The sequence below is a fragment of the Bufo bufo genome, chromosome 3 (assembly GCF_905171765.1).
Source record: "Bufo bufo chromosome 3, aBufBuf1.1, whole genome shotgun sequence".
NCBI lineage: Eukaryota > Metazoa > Chordata > Amphibia > Anura > Bufonidae > Bufo > Bufo bufo.
Genome location: NC_053391.1, coordinates 300,773,037 through 300,796,896, shown reverse-complemented (window position 1 = coordinate 300,796,896; position 23,860 = coordinate 300,773,037). Strand labels below are relative to the sequence as shown.

The window sequence follows — 23,860 nt, the reverse complement described above, 5'->3', positions numbered from 1 at the left end:
GTGCTATAGGTGCTGAATAACACTTTATAGCTGGCCCATCATCTATATATACGTCTCCTATGGTTATACAGAGATCCTGGTCTCAGTTTATTGACTCCCAGCCCTCAGTGATTTCCATAAAAAGAGATGTATCCTCTCTCTATATTTGGACATGAGTGAAACATTCACAAGAATGTCTTGAATACTAGCCCCTGGGAGGAGAGGAGGGGGAGCTCCAGAGGAGAGGCATGGGGTGGTGACTGCAGCTGCACAGTGTCCAGCGGTGGCACTGGGGCACACACCTGAGGGGGTTCCTGGTTCTAGATAATCTGGGTATTGCCCTTCACCTGGTCTTGGGTTTCATTTTCTTGAACGGGACATCAAATTTTCTTGTGCAGCGAAGGTTTGTCCTGACTGCAGTGAGTGGCTTGTGTGTTAGGTTTCATTTCATCTACAACTCCAACCTTCAGAATCAACCATCATGTCCAGGGTGGCCAGGTTTCGGCGGCAAGTGAGTGAAGACCCTGACATAGACAACCTGTTGTCCACCTTGTCCCCGGAGGAGATGGAGCAGCTGCAGAAGGAGCTAGATGCCGGGGACCCAGATGCTGGTTTGTCTGCGGGACTACGCAGGGACCAGACTGAGAGGGCTTCAAGCCAAAGGGAGGCAGAGAGGGAGAGCAAGAGACTGGCGCAGGCCCAGGCGGCACCTGAGGTAACTTCTGTGTGACATGTCTGACTGCAGAGTCATTTACGGTAACAGAAAATGCACAAAACGCTTTACAGAGGCTGGAGCTGCTGCACTTACATATGTATCAAGCACATGCCATTTCTATATGGTTTCCAGGTTGCTCAGTTCTGACTGAAAAGTGGTGCTTATAGCTGTTCAGTTGCTGCCAGTGACTTATTTCCCCACTGCCTGTGCAATCTTTGTCTGTTGTGTCAGTGACATAGGACCTAGTGACCCTGTTTTATTTTCCAGACTTTCTGACTCTTACTATTCAGAAGATTGGTGAACACTTTGTAAAGCCTGGCCTTGTTCCACAGTGTGCTCCTGGTTGGGGAACATGGCTCCCTGTCCATTCCAAATGAGCTTTCTGTAGCAGTTGTCCCCCACTATGTGTGTGCAGAACATAAAGGTGGAGACGAGCAGATAAACGTTTAGGCGATCACAGACATGAGCGACTAAACGTCCAAACGTTGTAGCAGACAACTAGCATTCAAACAAAAGGATTATCGTGTAACATAATTGACATGATTCTGCCTACACAGGGCTGTCTATCGTTAAGGCGATAACGCAATTCATTAATGACAAAAGATGGTCGTACTTGTTCGCATCAATAATTTCACAGACGTTGAACAAGCGTTTTTGGTCAGATCGCTCAATTGTTAGAAACATTTACATGGCACAATTCTTGTCCATATTCCATCGCTTGAGTTGGAATCATAACCATTATCTGCTCATCTAAATCCACTTTTACTATCAGGTAGTGCACATAGCAGCTCAAGGGTGTAGGTGTAAGGTTGAATTTACACGTGGCAGATTTGATGCAGAAATTTCTACAACTGTTCATCTGAATGAGGCTTCCAGAAAGCCATGTGCTTGCTGCCAGAACAACCCCATTCAGATTGATAGAAGTGATTTCCATTTGCAGAGGTTTCTTGCATATACCCTTATGGCCACTTTATCTACTGATGAACTGGCATGCCACTTGGTTTCGCCCTCTCCTCATTCTTGTATAGTTGTACATACACCTCCCTGTCACCGTAGTGCTGTACATAGAGTTCATTGCTGTAGAAATTGCAGTTTAAGGATCCGATTACCTTAAATAACTGTCAGGTCTAAGGGCTCATGCACATGGCCGTTGTGCAGCCGCTCCATGCATTGGGGACCGCAATATGCAGTCCCCAATGCACGGGCAAAATCCGTGCTTCGGCAAGTTCTATTTTTTTGCGGTGCGGAGGCACGGACAGAAACACCACGAAAGCACTCCGTAGTGAATGGGTCCGCATCCGTGATGCACCTGGCCGATGCCCGTGTATTGCAGACCTGCTGTACGCAGGCCGCAATACGGCCACGGCCAGGCAACGGCCGTGTGCATGAGCCCTAAGGCTGAGTTTACACCTTCAGATTTTTGATGCACTTTTTAAAGCCAAAGCCAGGAAGCGATCATAAATGGAGTGCACATATAAAGGAAAGACTGAGTCTTCTCCTTTTTTATTCCACTCTGCATAAAAAAACTTAACATGGAAACTCAGCCTAAGGGCTCATTCACACGACCGTGGTTTGGTTCCGCATCCGAGACGCATTTTTTGCGGCTCGGTTGCGGACCCATTCACTTTAATGGGTCCGCATCCATTGCTACGCTCCTTGGCCCCGCAAAAATTATAGATCATGTCCTATTCTTGTCCGTTTCGCGGACAAGAATATGCATTTCTATAATGGGCCGTCCATTCCATTCCGCAAATTGCAGAAGGCACAGGGGTGGCATCCTTGTTTTGCGGATCTGCAATTTGCAGACCCCAAAACATGGCACGTTCATGTGAACAAGCCCTAAGGGTTCATGCACACTAATGTGTGGCGACCATGCCCATATTCCGGGCCCGCAAACAGCGGCTCTGAAATATACGGGCACTGGATGTGTGCATACCATTTCATGGATGCAAACCCATTCACTTGAACGGGTCCGGAATCCAGAAGATATGGTGCAGAGACACAGAGTGGAAGGCCACAAAAGCACTATGGAGTGCCTCCGTGGTATTTCGGTCCATGCCTCCGCACTGCAAAAAATAGAACATGCTCTTTTTTTTTTTTTGCGGGGCGGACGGATCATGGACCCGTTCAAGTTGAATGGGTCCCCAATGCATGGCACGGACAGCACATGTAATTGGTGTGCATGAGCCCTTAGGCCTCTTTCAAATTTCCGTGTCCGTCTGTGAAAAAATTCATCCATGTTTCATCTGTGAAGATGGTGTGAAGAATCCATGTTGAGTCTGAGTCTCCATTTTTTTGCCCTCCATGTGTTATTTGTATTCTATGGGCACTAATAGGAGCATTTCTTATTAGTGGACGGTGAAAAAACGGACACAACTTGGAAGCCATCCCTGTTGTGTCAGCCATCTTGAACGGATCCACAGACATAAATGAGCCTGTTTGGTCCACATCACTGACCAAAATAGTGCATGTCTCCGTGATTTTTTTCACTGATCCACAGTTTGTAAAAGAAAAATACTGATGTGTGAACAGACTCAATCAATGGGTACGTGTGCAGTCTGCAGAAGATGTGAACAGCACACCTCAGTGAAAAACGGAAATGTGAGGTCTAAAACCCTTTTCACACTGGTTTTAACAAATATTTCCTGCCTACTATTCTCAGCCCCAGAAGGAGACAAATAACACCCAGATCAAATTTTACTTTTGGATGTATTTTTTTTTTTACATGCAACATTATTTATCCATAACTGGGGCTAGATACAAGAAGGAGGAGATTTATATAGCCTTCAGCTATACTTCTAGCATCACTGCTTTTATCTTGTATATGCTCTGCCATCTGTGAAGCAGGAACAGAAGGGGTTACAAGAAAATGTACCAGGACTCAGAGAAAGTCTCTGATTTAAAGAGGCCCTGTCACCGCTCCTGACATGCCTGTTTTAATAGCTACTTGCATTCCCCATGTAATAACAAATATGGAACATCTATTCTTACGGCTCTATGTGGTGAAAGGCTCTAAGTTATAAATGAATTGCTAGCAGTCTGCAGTAAGAGTACAGAGGGGTGGTAACCAGTTGGGGGCAGCACTGATCGGATAGAGTGAGTCTGTGCAGATACACACGCCCAACTGGTTCCCACCCCTCTGTACCCTTACTGCAGACTGCTAGCAATTCATATGTAACTTCTAGTAGAAATAATAAAGGAATGGCACATCATAGAGCCATAAGAATAGATGCTCCGGGATTGTCATTACATGGGGAATGCATGTGCAGTGGGCAGGTACGGGTGGATAATATTCTGTATTTGTTGTGACGGCAATTTCAGCGTGTGCGCAGGGTACTATCCCAGGGCCCTTCCAAGTTGTTATAACACGTCCCAGATTAGGAATGCCAGAGTGGTGTAGTGGGCTATAATGTCTCTGTAGTTTGGTGGTAGTTGTGTCACGGTGTCTCCTACCTGGGTGCGGCTGGACTCCTGGCTCCTGGCTCACTTGCAATAAATTCGAGTGTAGTGATAGTAGGAGTAATAGAGGAACTTTGCAGGAATGAGTACTTCTGCTTTAAATGTTACTTCTGCTGTGTGGGGGACAGACTAGCTGAGGAGGAATAGGCTTCTCCTAGGCACTGGACTTATCTCACCGATGGATTCTCAGGGGATGCTTTCTTCCTGAAACTCTGGAGTTGGTCTGTAGTTTCTGCTTTCTTCATCCAGCAGAGCTTAAGGTACTCTAGCCGGGATATATATGGACATGTCTCAGCCAAGACTAGGTCCTTGCTGTATTCCCTATGCAGGGGAACTCCACACACACACCCTACCCCTAGCAGGGGTTGGGCTACACTACCCCTAACTTCCTTCTCCACCCAAACTGCAGGATGTGGGTCAAGCCCACCTCTCCACAGAGGGGGAGCTAAGCTGGAATAATCCATTCCAGCTCAGATACACTAAACTGTAGCTTGTACCTGCCAATGAGTTGCTGCCACCTGCTGGTAGCCAGGAAAATTACATAAACAATTGCATTTAACATAGATTTATGCACATTTGTGGAAGACATAATGTCAATTATATCTAATGCACTGGCAGGTCCAGGGGGGGGGGGGGGGGGGAGACAACGAGGCAATTGCCCCCCTCCCCCGAGCTGGTGGCGCAGCCCTGGTGAAGATTGGGGGGCGGCGGCATCAGGGCACAGGAAGATGAGCACTTCCATTGTGGAAGCATTCATCTCCATAGTCATACAGATGGCTGTGCTGCAGCGGGGCATGGGAGGGAGAGGCGTGTCCCTTCCCTGTTCCTCCGATAGGCTGTCATCGCGCCGCCTGAGACGTACAGCGCGGGACACAGGCAGGAAGAGGCCTGCATCGCATCGCTGACATGGAGGTAAGTATAACAGTTTTTTTTTTTTATATGTACATTAGTTTTACTGGCACATGATTGGGGGGGCTCTTGTTACTGGCACATGATGGGGGGTGCTCTAGTTACTGGCACATGATGGGGGGTGCTCTTGTTACTGGCACATGATTTGGGGGGCTCTTGTTACTGGCACATTATGGGGGGGCTCTTGTTACTGGCACATGATGGGGGGTCTCTTATTACTGGCACATGATGGGGGTGCTCTTGTTACTGGCACATGATTGGGGGTGCTCTTGTTATTGGCACATGATGGGGGAGGCTCTTGTTACTGGCACATGATGGGGGGGCTCTTGTTACTGGCACATGATTGGGGGGCTCTTGTTACTGGCATATGATGCGGGGGGCTCTTGTTACTGGCACATGATGGGGGGGCTCTTATTACTGGCACATGATGTGGGGTGCTCTTGTTACTGGCACATGATTGGGGGGGTGTTCTTGTACCTGGTACATGATTGGGGGGCTCTTGTTACTGGCATATGATTGGGGGGGCTCTTGTTACTGGCACATGATTGGGGTGGGGCTCTTGTTACTGGCACATGATTGGGGGGCATCTATGGGGGCACATCTTACTGGCACATGATTAGGGGGCATCTATGGGGGCACATTTTACTGGCACATTATTGGGGGGCATCTATGGGGCACTTATTACTGGTACATTATTGGGGGCACTTATTACTGGCACATTATTGGGGGCACTTTTTACTGGCACATTATTGGGTGGTACTATGGGGGCACTTCTTACTGGCACATTATTGGTGGGCACTATAGGGGCATCTACTGAGGCCACAAAGAAGAGGTATTTTATATGGGGGGCTCTGTACAGTAGCATTTTATACTGGGACACATTATGGTGGGTACTATGAGGAAGGGGGGAGAGCAGTACTATGGGGTCATCTACGGGGGGCACTAAGAAGGGGTCTTTTATACTTGCAAATTATGGGGGACACTGAGGGCATCTACTGGGAAACTATATATGGGGCATTTTATACTGGTACATTTTGGGGGCACTAGGAGGAAGGGGGAGAGGAGCACTTTAGGGGCATTTACTGGGGGCACTATATAGGAGTATTTTATGCTGGCACATTATTGGGACATTAGCTCAACTAGGGGCACTACAAGGGGGTATTTTTTGCACTGTCACATTATAAGGAGAATTATTTCTACTGGGGGGGGGGGGCATTATGGTGGGCTTTATTACTCCCCCATGGTATGAGCCTCCTAGTAGCAGCACCAGCCTCACCCTGCTCTGCTATCCCTCTGCCCCTTCTCAAAATCCTTATTATGAAATCTTTCTCATTAGGATAAAACACATCAGCTCCACCTAGCCCCTTAACAGTATTATGTTCAGAGGCCGACCATGGGCCAGAACAGGAAGTCTGTGTGGTTCAGCTTTAGCCAATAGCTGCAGAGCCATAATAGAGAGTAGCATATTATAATAGCATCCTCTACTGGACAGCCCACATGCACCAAGCGTGTTATAGTTTATGGACTTGAAAGGAATAGTAAGTGGAATTGGATTTCTGCATTCAATTGTGGATATTTACTCAATGAGCTCAATAAAAGAAAGGAACAGTCCAATTATATGTCTATAAATGTGTCTTAAGCAGCGTTTTGGAAGGGAGGCAAACTGATGCATTCTGAACGGATCCTTATCCATTCAGAATGCATTAGGGCAAAACTGATCCGTTTTGGACCGCTTGTGAGAGCCCTGAATGGATCTCAAACGGAAACCAGAATGCCAGTGTCAAAGTAGCCTTAGTAATCAGGCCACTTTTTTTTTGTAATCATTGCAGAAATAAAGGAAATTCTAAAGGGTTCACTTACTTGTATGTGGACATAGCTCAGATTTGAAAAATAATGGTCCCAGTTAGTGATGAGCGATCTGATTTGCACAGATTGATTTGTCTCATAAACCTGTCCAGACAGCTGAACATACTCCCCCCTGCTGCTTGATTGACGTGAGTGGACATCTTGGCGCAATTGTTTAGTCTACGTTTTCGACATCTTTTACTCCAAAAATGCACCAAAAGTTTGGTGCCCAACCATGCCCCTTCCCCATGAGGTATGCCCCTTGATGGGGGCCCTTGTGATAGACAGCATACTTTTGTACTTTTTTTCTGCGGTAAGCTGCACCTTTTTTACACTTGGGTGAAGAAAGTCACGATCTTAGAAAAATAAGATATTGTCTAAAACAACTAGCCTCTTTTAGGTGTTGTCTGATTTAAAAACCTATTTTTAAATGCCATATCAGAGTAGTTAAATGGCCCTTATTATTATCTAGCAAATTGCTACTAGGTGCCCCTACAACTTATATCTGAGGGTATGTTCACATGGCTAAAATCCACAGCAAAAATAATCTGTAGCAGTATCAGTAGCTGAAAACAGGTTATTTTTGGTGGCAGATTTGTAATTTGGAGGCTGTTTGAGAGGGGTTTTTACAAGCATTTTAGAAGAGTTCTGAGTGACGATTTTCTGCTTTCCTATTGAATTCTATGAAATCCATCATCACATCTGCTTCAAAGAAGTAACATCACTTCTGAAGTATTTTTCAAATCAGCTACTAAAAAAAACTAACATTTTACACTGCACAAGGTGTTGTTTTTTTTTTTACTGTGAATTCAATAGGAAACTGTTGATGGAGCTTTGAATGTGGCAGATTTTAGCTGTGTGAAAATACCCTGAAACTTCATGATCAGCATATCAGGGAGAAATAACAGCCATGATGCCAGCGTGAACAGAGCCTTAGGTTTTACGGAGTGCATATCTCAAAGAAAACATATAGAAGAATTATTGATATGCCTACATAAGGTCTCATAGGATCATTGCCTTCATTTTGAGACCTGCTTTGTATAATGCGATGGAAAAATTAATCAAGCAGGCAAAGGAGGCAATATGGACAACCAAAACACAGTAGTAACACATTAGTAATATTTTTGCCTACATGATAAACACAATTTGTCCAAGTGAGACAACCCCTTTAAGGTACATATTCTCTCTTTATGGTTGATAAGAGGGCAGACAGTCTCCTTATGGGTTCTATATTAAACTCTACTGTAATAGCTAAAACTTCTTTAGATCCATGATTTGCCTATACTGTGCATGCCAGTCTTTAGTGCTGCCTTCCATAGGGCACTCTTTTCATCTTGAAACTTGGTTTCTTAGAGTGTAACACTGCATTCTTTTATGTTTTCTTCACTCACATGCACAGCTGGTTTCAAAATTTGCCTGGTTGCCCCTTGGTAAGCCACACACGATATATCTCCTCTTTGTTGACTGTCGTCATATAACAGTTGGTTTTCTAGTTATCAACTGAGCGCTCACAATGTACTTCTCTCTTAAGAGACAATAACTTTTATAATTTTATAATGTGTATTTATCAACATATTAATGTGATAAAACATTTTTTTTTTTAAACAGAGAAGAAGATTACTGGGTCTTAAAGTATAAAAAGTAAAACAATGTATTTGTGATCAAACCTTTTACAAATCACTCTGCAGTCTTTTCACCCTCACTGAATAATTTACATTTTTTGTTTGTCAGCTTGTTATTTTAATTACTGATATAAAATAATTATGATTTTAACATAATAGACTCATTATTTATTTTACTTCATGAGGTCTGAATTAGTGCATATTTAAGATAAGGTTGGTCCAGCTGATTAAATTGATAGCTGTCTTGTTAAAATTGGTTGTGGTATCCCCAAGTGGTCCCCAAGAATGGTGTATTATTTATGCAAATTAGCCTTTAGTGCACCAATGCACTGAAGACCTTATTTGCATAATTAATTAAAGTCATTTTTTTTCTTTTGGGAATGCTGTACCTAACTTTCACAAGACAGGTATAATTTCGAGCACGATGAACCCTACCAGGCAGTATGGCTGGTTTAGTAGGGTTGATCCTACTGACAGGTGCTCTTTAAATGTGAAACTGTCATGAACAAGAAAAAAACATTAATTGAAGTCAAACAACTTTTTCAGAGTGGAAAATCTTCACAAAAGGTAAAGGAAGAGGCACAAAAAGAAGTCAGTGCAAAGGAGACAAAAGAAAAAACAAAAGACCCTCCACATAAAAAACTGGAAGAAACTAAAGACACCAAAACAAAGGCAACTAGAGAAACAGAGAAACCAAAGGAGGAAAGAGTCAGCAAAATGAGAGAGAGAGTCAGGCAAGAGAAAAACAGTAGTGTGGTAGATAAAGACAAATTAAAAAGAACTTCGTCTAAAAAGCTAGATGAAGAGAAAGATCCAAAACCATTAGAGAAGGATAAAACAGAAAAAGTGGCTACTGAAAACAAAGTAGAGAAGAAGATCGCAGACAATATTGAAAAGAAGGAAGTTGCAGAGGTACAATCTGAGAAAAAACTGGACAAAAATAAAAATTCTGAAAAGACCCCAGAGAAAAAAGAGAAACCAGGGAGTGTCCAAGCCAATAAAAACAACACACAAGAAAAACAAGCAACTGATCAAGAAAAGAATTTGAAGAACACAGAGGCACAACGAGCTGAAAATGGATCTAAGAATGGAGCAGAAGAGAATAAAGACGATGACTCATCAAGTATTTTTGATGAACTCCTAGAAAAAGTGAAAAATAATGAAGCTGAGCTAACAGAGCTGAATCTGAACAATTCCGACTGTATTACCATTGAGACACTAATGAGTTTTACAGAGGCTTTAGAGTTCAACACTGTGGTTAAGATCTTTTCTCTGGCAAACACACGAGCTGATGACCATATCGCATTGGCTATTGCTGCCATGTTGAAGTCTAACAAGACCATTACTAGTATCAATCTGGATTCCAACCACATCACAGGAAAGGGCATATTATCCATATTCAGAGCTCTGCAGCATAATGACACACTTGCTGAACTTCGTTTCCATAATCAGCGCCACATTTGTGGTGGGAAAACTGAGATGGAAATAGCAAAGATGTTAAAAGAAAACACTACTCTCTTAAAACTTGGATACCATTTTGAGCTAGCAGGGCCACGCATGACTGTTACTAACTTGCTGAGTCGCAACATGGACAAACAAAGGCAACGGAGAATGGCAGAGCAGAAAGCATTAAAAGAAGCAGAGAGCAAGAAGAACTGTTTAGAAGTTCCCAAAGTAATTCCTCCTCCAGAAGAGTCCACCAAATCATTGAGAAAGCCAGCTGCCAACAATCGCCAAAAGGGCACTTTAAAAAAAGGAGGAGCACCTGTTCCTCCCCCACCACCTCCACCAATGGCTCCTCTGGCACCACCACTTATTAATGATAACATTAGAAACTCTCTTTCCCCTGCTTCTCAGAGAAGAATTGTAGAAAAGACTGGGCCTGCAGAGAAGAACTCAAGAGATAAACTTCTTGAATCAATTAGGTCTAGTAATGTCAAACAGCTTAAAAAGGTATGTTTCAAGACATAGAGCTGTGCATTGAAAATATGTTATATTCTTGTCAATCTTTCTTTGAAATCAATGGACTAACTCAGGGATGCCCAACCTGTGGCCCTCCAGCTGTTGCAAAATTACAACTCCCAACATGCCCTGATAGCTGTAGGCTGTCCAGACCTGCTGGGAGTTCTATTATTGCAACAGCTGGAGGGCAGCAGGATGGGCATCCCTGGACTAATTGAAAGACAGTATAGTGTCCAGGTAGGTGACAGGTCAATTACCATATGGTGATTATACGTCACCATACTGCAGTGTTATTGTGCTTGATCAGCAAGGCTTCTAGAGGGACAATGGGGGAAATTTATTGTGGCCATTGTGCTACAGAGCTGGCATCTCCAGAACTGGCCACCCAAAGTGAAGAAGAGTGCACCGTGAAAGTGCAGCCAAACTCACTTCTATGGGATTCCAAAAATAGCCGAGCTGGCTTTTTAGCTGACTGTGTTATTTAGGGTAGTCCCGTAGCAATGAATGGAGAGCGCGCCACGCATGCGCAGTGCATTCTCCGTCACTTCCCGGGTCCCGCAGAGGTGGGACCTGAAACTATCTGACATTGATGGCATATCCTAGCAATATGCCAACAATGTGTGAGACAGGCCAATCCCTTTAAAGGGTTTCTGTCACCCCACTAAAGTGTTTTTTTTTTTTTGGGCTAGTTAAATTAGTTATATAGCGATATATTAAAATATAATAGTGTTCCTTACTTTGATCCAGCAGTTTAGTCAAAAAACGAAGTTTTATCATATGCAAATTCGGTCTCTACCAGCAAGTAGGGCGTCTACTTGCTGGTAGCTGCTGCAGAAATCCGCCCCCTCCTCTTGTTAATTGACAGGGCCAGCCGGGATCTCCTCCTCCGGCCAGCCCTGTCGGCATTTCAAAAATCGCGCGCCCGTGTTGAATCTGCGCAGGCGCTCTGAGATGAGGAGGCTCGTCTCCTCAGAACTCCCTCAGTGCGCCTGCGCCGATGACGTCTTCTATTTCGATGATGTCATCGGCGCAGGCGCACTGAGGGAGCTCTGAGGAGACGAGCCTCCTCATCTCAGAGCGCCTGCGCAGATTCAACACGGGCGCGCGATTTTTGAAATGCCGACAGGGCTGGCCGGAGGAGGAGATCCCGGCTGGCCCTGTCAATCAACAAGAGGAGGGGGCGGATTTCTGCAGCAGCTACCAGCAAGTAGACGCCCTACTTGCTGGTAGAGACCGAATTTGCATATTATAAAACTTCGTTTTTTGACTAAACTGCTGGATCAAAGTAAGGAACACTATTATATTTTAATATATCGCTATATAACTAATTTAACTAGCCCAAAAAAAAAAAAACACTTTAGTGGGGTGACAGAAACCCTTTAAGTTTCCATTCAACTATGAAGTAGTACAGAGCTTTAACCCCTTAAGTACTGGGCCAATTTTTGGTTTTGCATTTTTTTCCGCCCCATGTTCCAGTAGCCATACCTTTTTTTAATTTTCCTTTCATATAGCCATATGAGGGGTTATTGTTTGCAGGAAAAGTTTTTTTAAGGGCACCATTTAATTTACCATGTCTGCTAGTAGAAAACTGGGAACATTTTTCTTGTGGGGTTAAATTGAAAAAAAAAAAATCTAAAAATGACATGACATTCTTATTCTGCAGCTCAATCCGAATACAGTGATACCAAACTTGTATAGTTTTTTTTTACTACTTTAAATTTAATTTTTTTATATTTGCATCCACAGAGCTGTATGAGGGCTTTCTTTTTGTAGACCGAATAGTTTTTATTAGTACCATTTTTGTGGTATGTGCATCTTTTGGATCACTGGTATTCAATTATTTTTTTTTTTTGGGTGGGCGAAGTGACAAAAAAATGGCGAATCGGGTGTTTTTCTTTTTTTTATATATTTTGATAGTTCAGACATTTTGGGCTGCGGAGATACCTGATATGTTTTTTTTATTAATATATTAATATATTTTTATATGTAAAATAGGGAAAAAGGGTGATTCAGACTTTCAGTATTTTCATTTTTTTAACTTTTTATTTAATAACTATTAGCCCCCTAATCCCAGGGCTAGAATCTGGGATCTTTTGATCCCTTGTCTTATTCATGTGTGCTGGCCGTGCCCCACCGTGGGCCAGCCGCATGAGGATCGTGACCCCATTCACTTGAATGGGATCCGCGATCCGTCCATTCCGCAAAAAAATAGGACAAGTTCTATCTTTTTGTGGAACGGAAGCACGGAACGGAACCCCACGAAAGCACTCCGTAGTGCTTCCGTTCCGTGGTTCTGTTCCGTTCCGCACCGTATCTCCAGATTTGCGGACCCATTCAAGTGAATGGGTCTGCATCCGTGATGTGGAATGCACACGGTCGGTGTCCCGTGTATTGCGGACCCACCGTATGGGGGCCGCAATACAGCCACAGGGGACACACGGCTGTGTGCAAGAGGCCTTATAGAGATCTATTAGGGTGAATAGGTTTTTCACATGTTCCCTGCTGCACACAGCAGCATGGATCTTACTATGGCAGGCCTGGAAGGCTTCACAACCATCCAGGCTGCTATGGTAACCGATTGGAGCCCCCGGTGCTGCATCCCTCATCTGTCTTGCTTCACATATGCCACAATCAGCGTTGATCGCAGCACCTGAGGGGTTAAATGATGGGGTTTATATGGAGCGGGCTCACTGCAGCAGCCCACTTCATACATTACTTTAGCCAACATGATGTATGGGTAGGTCACGGTGGTTGAAAGGGTTATTATGATTGTGTGCACACAATTTATCAAGGGGATTTTATCATGCCCTCCACTCCAGAATTCTGACTTCAAAAAGTCACAAAATAGGGCTTTTTTGGCTTATTTTATATGTGACTTTTTTGCACCAGTTACTCCAGTTTTGAAACGTGGGTGAGAAAGTAGGTGTGGTTAGCTATGTTAAAGTGCCAAACTCACTCCAGTGCTGGTCCAGCTGATTAAAATGATAGCTGTCTTGTTAAAATTGGTTGTGGTATCCCCAAGTGGTCCCCAAGAATGGTGTATTATTTATGCAAATTAGCCTTTAGTGCACCAATGCACTGAAGACCTTATTTGCATAATTAATTAAAGTCATTTTTTTTCTCTTGGGAATGCTGTACCTAACTTTCACAAGACAGGTATAATTTCGAGCACGATGAACCCTACCAGGCAGTATGGCTGGTTTAGTAGGGTTGATCCTACTGACAGAAAAAGGACAGTACTTTCTGAGTAACTCCGAGCAGGCAGTGTGCAGAGAGAGACATTAACCCTTCATGTTATCAATCTAATGACTCCTCTGTGTCTAATTAGTTACTTAACTCCTCAGATGCTGTAGTCAATGCTGACCGTGGTACGAGAAATAGAAAGATAAACTGTATCCATAATGACCTGTACTATAAGGGTTGGTTCACAATTGACTGATTAGTTGCAGATTTGATGTCACAGATTTTCGTGTGGCAAAATTGCAGCATTGTACGTACCAGCAAAGTGAATGAGTTTATCAATTCTCAGTCTCATGTGACAGAAAAAATCTGCAGCAGAAACTGGCCTGTGGTGCAGACGTTAAATCTGCAACATTTCAATTTATACTGCGGATTCATGGCGGATTTCACCCTTTCCAATGCAAAGAATTAAACAGTGTATACTCTGCAGCTTTTCTGCAACAAAATCTGCAGCGTGTGAAGGCACTCTTTGGTTGCGTTTTTTCCCTGCTCCAGATTAGAAGCAGAAATGCTGCAGATTTTCTACCACAGAAAATCTGCAGCTAATCAGTCACTTGTGAACTCCTCCGAAGGCCACCTGAATTTCTGTGCGGATTTCTGTGTGTTTCTACAGCATATCCACACCCTTCCATTGAAAGGGGTGAAATCTGCAGCTAAAACCGCAAACATGCAGTGGGGGAAAATAAGTATTTGATACACTGGCGATTTTGTAAGTTTTTCCACCTGAAAGAATAAAGAGGTCTGTAATTTTTACCGTGGGTACACTTCAACTGTGAGAGACAGAATCTAAAAAAAATCCAGTAAATCACATTGTATGATTTTTAAATAATTAGTTTGCATTTTATTTGCTACAATAGAAGAACAGAACTTAATAATTGGTACAGAAACCTTTGTTTGCAATACAAAGGTCAGACATTTCCTGTAGTTCTTGACCAACTTTGCACACACTGCAGCAAGGATTTTGGACCATTCCTCCATACACATCTTCTCCAGATCTTTCAGGTTTCGGGGCTGTTGTTGGTAGGGATCGACCGGGGCTGTTGTTGGTAGGGTTTTACAGATATTATTGGCCGATATTCAGGATTTTGACAGTTATCGGTATCGGCATCTATTTTGCCGATATTCCGTTAGCGTATGGGGAACACAGATCGCGCTGCTCTCAGCACTCTCCGTGTTCCCTCAGCAGCACAGGGGAGAAGGAAGCAGTGTCTCCCTCCCCCTGTGATGCTGCTGCCGCTGCCGCCACTGAAGAGACAGATGGGAAAAGGAGGGGAGGGGCTTTGGCCACTGCGCCACCAATGAGGTTAACTTACTTATTCATTCAAATTAAACAGGAGGCGGGAGCTGGCTGCAGAATCACAACATAGCCGGCTCCCGACCTCTATGAGCGGTAGCGGCGATCTGCAGTAATTAACCCCTCAGGTGCCGCGGATCGCAGCTACCGCTCATAGAGGTCGGGAGCCGGCTATGTGATTCTGCAGTCAGTTCCCGCCTCCTGTATATGAATGAATGAGAGATTTATGTTCATTGGTGGCGCAGTGCGCCCCCCCAAGCCCCTAAGTATTAATCATTGGTGGCATAGTGCGCCCCCCACCCCCACCCCAGTATTAAAAACATTGGTGGCGCAGTGCGCCCCCCCATCCAAGCCCCCCCAGTTTTAATCATTGGTGGCAGTGGCCACAGGGTCCCCTCTCCCCTCCTCCTCCGATCGGAGCCCCAGCAGTGTAAGCCTGGGGCTCCGATCAGTTACTATGGCAGCCAGGACGCTATTGAAGCCCTAGCTGCCATGGTAAGCTCCATGCTGCTGTGTGCACAGAGCACAGAGCAGCAGGGACAGTGTGAGGTCCTATTCACCCTAATAGAGATCTATCAGGGTGAATAGGACAAGGGTTCTAGTCCCTAAGGGGGCTAAAAGTTAGTAAAAAAAAAAAAATATTAAGTATAAATAAAAAAGAAAGATTTACAAAAAAAAACTACACGTTAACAATAAAAATATTAATTTTCAGCAGATTTCTGTAGGAATTATTTTTTTTCAAAAATAAAATTTCACTGAATATCGGTATAAATTATCGGCTATCGGCCTGAAAGTTCACAAATTATCGGTATCGGCCCTAAAAAATCTATATCGGTCGATCCCTAGTTGTTGGGCTACATTGAGTTTCAGCTCCCTCCAAAGATTTTCAATTGGGTTCAGGTCTGGAGACTGGCTAGGCCACTCCAGGACCTTGAAATGCTTCTTACGGAGCCACTCCTTAGTTGCCCTGGCTGTATGTTTCGGGTCATTGTCATGCTGGAAGACCCAACCACGACCCATCTTCAATGCTCTCACTGAGTGAAGGAAGTTGTTGGCCAAAATCTCACGATACATGGCCCCATCCATCCTCCCTTTAATACGGTGCAGTCGTACTGTCCCCTTTGCAGAAAAGCACCCCCAAAGTATGATGTTTTCACCCCCATGTTTCACGGTTGGGATGGTGTTCTTGGGGTTGTACTCATCCTTCTTCTTCCTCCAAACACGGCGAGTGGAGTTGATACCAAAAAGCTCTATTTTGGTCTTATCTGACCACATGACCTTCTCCCAAGTCTCTTCTGGATCACCCAGATCGTCATTGGCGAACTTCAAACGGGCCTGGGCATGTGCTGGCGTGAGCAGGGGGACCTTGCGTCCTTTTAATCCATGACGGCGTAGTGTGTTACTAAAGGTAATCTTTGAGACTGTGATCCCAGCTCTCTTTAGGTCATTGACCAGGTCCTCCCTTGTAGTTCTGGGTTGATTCCTAACCTTTCTCAGACTCATCCTTACCCCACAAGGCGAGATCTTGCATGGAGCCTCAGACCGAGGAAGATTGACAGTCATCTTGTGTTTCTTCCATTTTCTAATAATTGCACCAACAGTTGTTTCCTTCTCACCATGCTGCTTGCCTATTGTCCTGTAGCCCATCCCAGCCTTGTGCAGGTCTACAATTTTGTCCATGGTGTCCTTAGACAGCTCTTTCGTCTTGATCATGGCAGAGAATTTGGAGTGTGATTAATTGAGTGTGTGGACCAGTGTTTTTTATACCAGTAACAAGTTCAAACAGGTACTATTAATACAGGTAATGAGTGCAGAGTAGAAGGGCTTCTTAAAAAAAAAACTAACAGAGACAAAATTCTTGCTGGTTGGTAGGTGATCAAATACTTATTTCATGCAATAAAATGCTAATTAATTATTTAAAAATCATACAATGTAATTTTCTGGATTTTTTTTTAGATTCTGTCTCGCATAGTTGAAGTGTATCTACGATAAAAATTACAGACCTCTCTATTCTTTGTAGGTGGGAAAACTTGCAAAATCGCCAGTGTATCAAATACTTATTTTCCCCTGTAATTGACATGCTTTTTCATTTGAAATCTGTGCGGCAGGTCAATTTCCAAACGGAAAAAATCTGCAAAGGGTACATCACATACACTTTGCTAGTACTGTACTACACTGTGGTTTTTCCGCACAGGAATCAACGCAGAAAAACCCCATGTATTCTGCAACGTGTGTAGGTGGCCTAATAGATACAAACTAATAAAACAACCAGCTACTTAATACACTGCCCGTCCAAAAAAAAAGTCGCCACAAAAAATATTTTGTTGGACCGCCTTTAGCTTTGATTATGGCACGCATTCACTGTGGCATTGTTTCGATAAGCTTCTGCAATGTCACAAGATTTCCATCCAGTGTTGCATTAATTTTTCACCAAGATCTTGCATTGATGATGGTAGAGTCTGACTGCTGTGCAAAGCCTTCTCCAGCACATCCCAAAGATTCTGAATGGGGTTAAGGTCTGGACACTGTGGTGGCCAATCCATGTGTGAAAATGATGTCTCATGCTCCCTGAACCACTCTTTCACAATTTGAGCACGATGAATCCTGGCATTGTCATCTTGGAATAAGCCCGTGCCATCAGGGAAGAAAAAATCCATTGATGGAATAACCTGGTCATTCAGTATGTTCAGGTAGTCAGCTGACCTCATTCTTGGAGCACATACTGTTGCTGAACCTAGACCTGACAAACTGCAGCAACCCCAGATCATAGCACTGCCCCCACAGGCTTGTACAGTAGGCACTAGGCATGATGGGTGGATCACTTCATCTGCCTCTCTTCTTACCCTGATGCGCCCATCACTCTGGAACAGGAAAAATCTTGACTCATCAGACCACATGACCTTCTTCCATTGCTCCAGAGTCCAATCTTTATGATCCCTAGCAAATTGAAGCCTTTTTTTCTGGTTTGCCTCACTGATTAGTGGTTTTCTTATGGCTACACAGCTGTTCAGTCCCAATCCCTTGAGTTCCCTTCGCATTGTGCGTGTGGAAATGCTCTTACTTTCACTATTAAACATAGCCCTGAGTTCTACTGTTGTATTTCTGCGATTTGATTTCACCAAACGTTAAGTGATCGCCGATCACGATCATTCTGTATTTTTTTCCCGCCACATTTCTTCCTCGAATACGATGGGTCCCCACTATCCCTCCAGTTTTTAATAATGCATTGGACAGTTCTTAACCCAATTTTTGTCGTTTCTGCAATCTCCTTAGATGTTTTCTCTGCTTGATGCATGCCAATGATTTGACCCTTCTCAAACAGACTAACATCTTTTCCACGACCACGAGATGTGTTTTTCGACATGGTTGTTAAAGAAATGAGAAGAAACTCATTGCTCCAGTTGGGGTTAAATAACTTGTTGCCAGCTGAAAGATAATCGCCCATGCAGTAATTATCCAATAGGAGGCTCATAACTATTTGCTTAGTTAAATCCAGGTGGCGACTTTTTTTTGGGACAGGCAGTGTATATACAAACTAATAAACAGCTAGCTACTCACTCATGATAACTGCTTCACTCGTGCCATGGATATACTTGGCGCTCAGGTAATTGAATGAAGAAACTTACTGGTCCAATACTGGGTGAACCATAAAATATCCACTTTTATTGTATTCATAGCATATTAAAATCCTTCATGGAACTGCATAATTGGCTTATGTATTTCAGTGTTATGCCTTAGGCCTCCTGCACACGACCATATCCGTTTTTGCAGTATGCAAATCGCGGATACGCAAAACACGGATACCAGCCATGGGCATCCTGCATTTTCCCTTCTGCAGGTCCTGCACAATGTTAAAAATGTCTATTCTTGTCCGCAAAACAGACAAGAATAGGACATGTTCTACTTTTTTGGCGTAGCCACAGAACGGAAATGAAAGCATCCACATCCAATCTACAAAATATGTGGATTGGATGCAGATCAAAACTACAGTCGTGTGCATGAAGTCTTATTCATGGCTTGTTACACTATACCCAGAGACCCATCCCCTTTTGAAAGCACATATCACATGATCTTATTTGACTGATTAAAAAACATGAAGTCAGGTAAAACATACAAACCGGATTCCAAAAAAGTTGGGACACTAAACAAATTGTGAATAAAAACTGAATGCAATGATGTGGAGATGGCAAATGTCAATATTTTATTTGTAATAGAACGTAGATGACAGATCAAACGTTTAATTCGAGTAAATGTATCATTTTAAAGGAAAAATACGTTGATTCAAAATTTCACGGTGTCAACAAATCCCAAATAAGTTGGGACAAGTTGCAATAAGAGGCTGGAAAAAGTTCATTTGAGCATAACGAAGAGCTGGAAGACCAATTAACACTAATTAGGTCAATTGGCAACATGATTGGGTTTAAAAAGAGCTTCTCAGAGTGGCAGTGTCTCTCAGAAGCCAAGATGGGTAGAGGATCACCAATTCCCACAATGTTGCGCAGAAAGATAGTGGAGCAATATCAGAAAGGTGTTACCCAGCGAAAAATTGCAAAGACTTTGCATCTATCATCATCAACTGTGCATAACATCATCCGAAGATTCAGAGAATCTGAAACAATCTCTGTGCGTAAGGGTCAAGGTCGTAAAACCATACTGGATGCCCGTGATCTCCGGGACCTTAAACGACACTGCACCACAAACAGGAATGCTACTGTAAAGGAAATCACAGAATGGGCTCAGGAATACTTCCAGAAACCATTGTCAGTGAACACAATCCACCGTGCCATCCGCCATTGCCAGCTGAAACTCTACAGTGCAAAGAAGAAGCCATTTCTAAGCAAGATCCACAAGCTCAGGCGTTTTCACTGGGCCAGGGATCATTTAAAATGGAGTGTGGCAAAATGGAAGACTGTTCTGTGGTCAGACGAGTCACGATTCGAAGTTCTTTTTGGAAATCTGGGACGCCATGTCATCCGGACCAAAGAGGACAAGGACAACCCAAGTTGTTATCAACGCTCAGTTCAGAAGCCTGCATCTCTGATGGTATGGGGTTGCATGAGTGCGTGTGGCATGGGCAGCTTGCATGTCTGGAAAGGCACCATCAATGCAGAAAAATATATTCAGGTTCTAGAACAACATATGCTCCCATCCAGACGTCATCTCTTTCAGGAAAGACCCTGCATTTTTCAACAAGATAATGCCAGACCACATTCTGCATCAATCACAACATCATGGCTGCGTAGGAGAAGGATCCGGGTACTGAAATGGCCAGTCTGCAGTCCAGATCTTTCACCTATAGAGAACATTTGGCGCATCATAAAGAGGAAGGTGCAACAAAGAAGGCCCAAGACGATTGAACAGTTAGAGGCCTGTATTAGACAAGAATGGGAGAGCATTCCTATTTCTAAACTTGAGAAACTGGTCTCCTCGGTCCCCAGACGTCTGTTGAGTGTTGTAAGAAGAAGGGGAGATGCCACACAGTGGTGAAAATGGCCTTGTCCCAACTTTTTGGGGATTTGTTGACACCATGAAATTCTGATTCAACATATTTTTCCCTTAAAATGGTACATTTTCTCAGTTTAAACTTTTGTTCCGTGATTTATGTTCTATTCTGAATAAAATATTAGAAGTTGGCACCTCCACATCATTGCATTCAGTTTTTATTCACGATTTGTATAGTGTCCCAACTTTTTTGGAATCCGGTTTGTACATTAAAACCTTAGGATCTACATATTATACTTCTAAATACACAATGAAACTTGGATCTTACTTAGATTTATAAAACAAAATATCCATATTTATATTGATAAACTAAGTCGATATCCAACAGATAACAAGAAAGCCACTAATGTTTGTATGCTATCTAGGCATTTAAAGAAAATACATGGTTGTAATGCATCCAGTTTTAGGTTTTCAGGAATAGAAAGGTGATTTTTGAGGTGGTGACCACAGAAGAAAAGTTTTAAATAGAGAAACATTTAGAATTTTCTTGCTGGCACTAGGGTATCCTAAGGGCCTAAACCGACACCTTAAAGAGGACCTTTCACTACAATAAAAAATCTAAACTAAGCATACAGACATAGAGAGCGGTGCCCAGGGATCTCCCTGCACTTACTATTATCCCAGGGCGCCGCTCCGTTCTCAGGCTATAAGCTGAGCGCTGCGATTGGCCAGCGCTACAGCCTGGGAGAAGGAGACGCCGGCAGGCTCCTCCCAGTTGAGCCTAAAATCTGAAGCTACCGGAGCCTATACCGGGAGAACGGAGCGGCGCCCAGGGATAATAGTAAGTGCAGGGAGATCCCTGGGCGCCGCTCTCCATGCTGTATGCTTAGTTTAGATTTTTTTATTGTAATGAAAGGTCCTCTTTAATTTATCAATATTAATGTGAATATTTAGTTTTATACATTTATTTAAGATGCAAGTTTTAGTGTGTATTGTAAAAAAATAATAGGTATCTACAGGGTGGGTCATTTATATGGATACACCTTAATAAAATGGGAATGGTTGGTGATATTGACTTCCTGTTTGTGGCACATTAGTATATGTGAGGGGGGAAACTTTTCAAGATGGGTGGTGACCATGGCGGCCATTTTGAAGTTGGCCATTTTGAATCCAACTTTTGTTTTTTCAATAGGAAGAGGGTCATGTGACACATCAAACTTATTGGGAATTTCACAAGAAAAACAATGGTGTGCTTGGTTTTAACGTAACTTTATTCTTTCATGAGTTATTTACAAGTTTCTGACCACTTATAAAATGTGTTCAATTGTGTTGGATTGTCTATGCAACCCTCTTCTCCCACTCTTCACACACTGATAGCAACACCGCAGGAGAAATGCTAGCACAGGCTTCAAGTATCCGTAGTTTCAGGTGCTGCACATCTCGTATCTTCACAGCATAGACGATTGCCTTCAGATGATACGAGATGTGCAGCACCTGAAACTACGGATACTGGAAGCCTGTGCTAGCATTTCTCCTGCGGTGTTGCTATCAGTGTGTGAAGAGTGGGAGAAGAGGGTTGCATTGACAATCCAACACAATGGGCAGCACATTGAACACATTTTATAAGTGGTCAGAAACTTGTAAATAACTCATGAAAGAATAAAGTTACGTTAAAACCAAGCACATCATTGTTTTTCTTGTGAAATTCCCAATAAGTTTGATGTGTCACATGACCCTCTTCCTATTGAAAAAACAAAAGTTGGATTCAAAATGGCCGACTTCCAAATGGCCGCTATGGTCACCACCCATCTTGAAAAGTTTCCCCCCTCACATATACTAATGTGCCACAAACAGGAAGTCAATATCACCAACCATTCCCATTTTATTAAGGTGTATCCATATAAATGGCCCACCCTGTATATTGAAGTCATAAGGTTTTGATGTGTGCTGTACTTGACTTCATGTTTTTCTTTTTTTGATCAAATGACATTACTGTATGTTATTTTTCCATGTGCTTTTATGAGGGGACTGGTTTCTAGGTATTGCTATGAATAGGGTTTCTGGGAATCGCTAAGAAGAAGGAATAATGGCGAAAAGTAAAAGCCAATAGTGCAATTTTTCATGAAGGGTTTTGATATACTCAGGATGCAATAAAATAAATGTGAATATTTTATGGTGCTGGATGTGCAATTTTTTTTAACAATCCTGTAAAGAAACTAAATCAAGTAAATATCATAAACATGTAAAAAAAAACAATATCAGAATTGCTGTGTTTATATCAACTGCTAAAAACAGAATAAAAAGCAATAAAAATGTGCTTGAGCGCCATGCTCGAGTCTCCTCCCCACACGTTTATTGGCTGCTATGCAAGCAGCGCTTTGGTGTCCGCCTAATGGAGACGGAACGGAGGCAAACTGATGCATTCTGAGCGGATCCTTTTCCATTCAGAATGCATTAGGGCCAAACTGATCTGTTTTGGACCGCTTCTGAAAGCCCTGAATGGATCTCACAAACGGAAAGCCAAAACGCCAGTGTGAAAGTAGCCTTACTGTTACAGTTTTAGGGTTTTGTTTGTTAGGGAGGGATTATTGTGTGCCTCTTTTGTCTTTGAAAAAAAATAAAAAATAAATCTTTGCCTGTGTTTTAGTGTTACAGTTTTAGGGTTTTGTTTGTTAGGGAGGAATTATTGTGTGCGTCTTTTGTCTTTGAAAAAAAAAAAGTTGTTTTTTTTTACCTGTGTTTTTGTGTTTCGTGTTTTTAGATTTTATTTCAGTTTTGCTCCATTGTCCTCAATCCAATAAAGTTCGGCCAAACTCCCTCATTATTTTCTTAATTTTTTTTCTGTTGTTTAAAAACTTTTTTGTTTATTAGTCACAAGCATGAGTGTCTGTGGTCGTTCCGGCAGCCGTGGTCGTGGTAGGGTAGTTGGTTCCAGTGCTGGAACACTGCCAGCACGGGGCCGCTCCTCTACCCACGGAGGGGCGGACGCAGATGGCAGGGGCGTCCGCCTCATCTGTTATTTCTTTGGGCATGGCAGCCGCCCCATTTCATCGCAGGACGCTGAGTCAGTGGTGTCATTCGTGACCCAAACCAGTGGCACAGAGTCCTCTGCCTCGGTTCTCAGCAGCAGCAGCTCGCCGCCTCCTGCAGGACCAGCCCCCAGCCACCAAAAATCGACCCTGATGCTGTTTGACAGCGACAGTGAGAGGGACATCTTGGGGGTGGTAATGCAGGAGAGTGAGCTAGAGCTTGGTCCGGATGCTCAGGACCTTTTGGAAGGGACGGAAAAGGAGGAGGAGGGGGTACCGCCCCTCAGTACCCCAATAACATCCCTTCCAACTGGTGCGGGTGGTTTAAGCCACAGAACCCCCGCACCTAGTCAGACCCAGGCGT

The 23,860-nt window shown here is 43.3% G+C and overlaps 1 protein-coding gene across 1 annotated transcript in view; it reads left to right on the top strand.

Annotated features, from left to right (window-relative positions):
- The first annotated feature begins 235 nt into the window (after positions 1–235).
- LMOD1 (leiomodin 1) overlaps positions 236–23,860 on the top strand; it is a 32,142-nt gene continuing 8,517 nt past the window's right edge. Inside the window, exons 1-2 of the mRNA XM_040424211.1 lie at positions 236–694; positions 9,076–10,482. Coding sequence (XP_040280145.1) covers positions 461–694; positions 9,076–10,482 — 1,641 coding nt within the window. The 5' untranslated portion in view covers positions 236–460. The remainder of the gene's footprint in view (positions 695–9,075; positions 10,483–23,860) is intronic.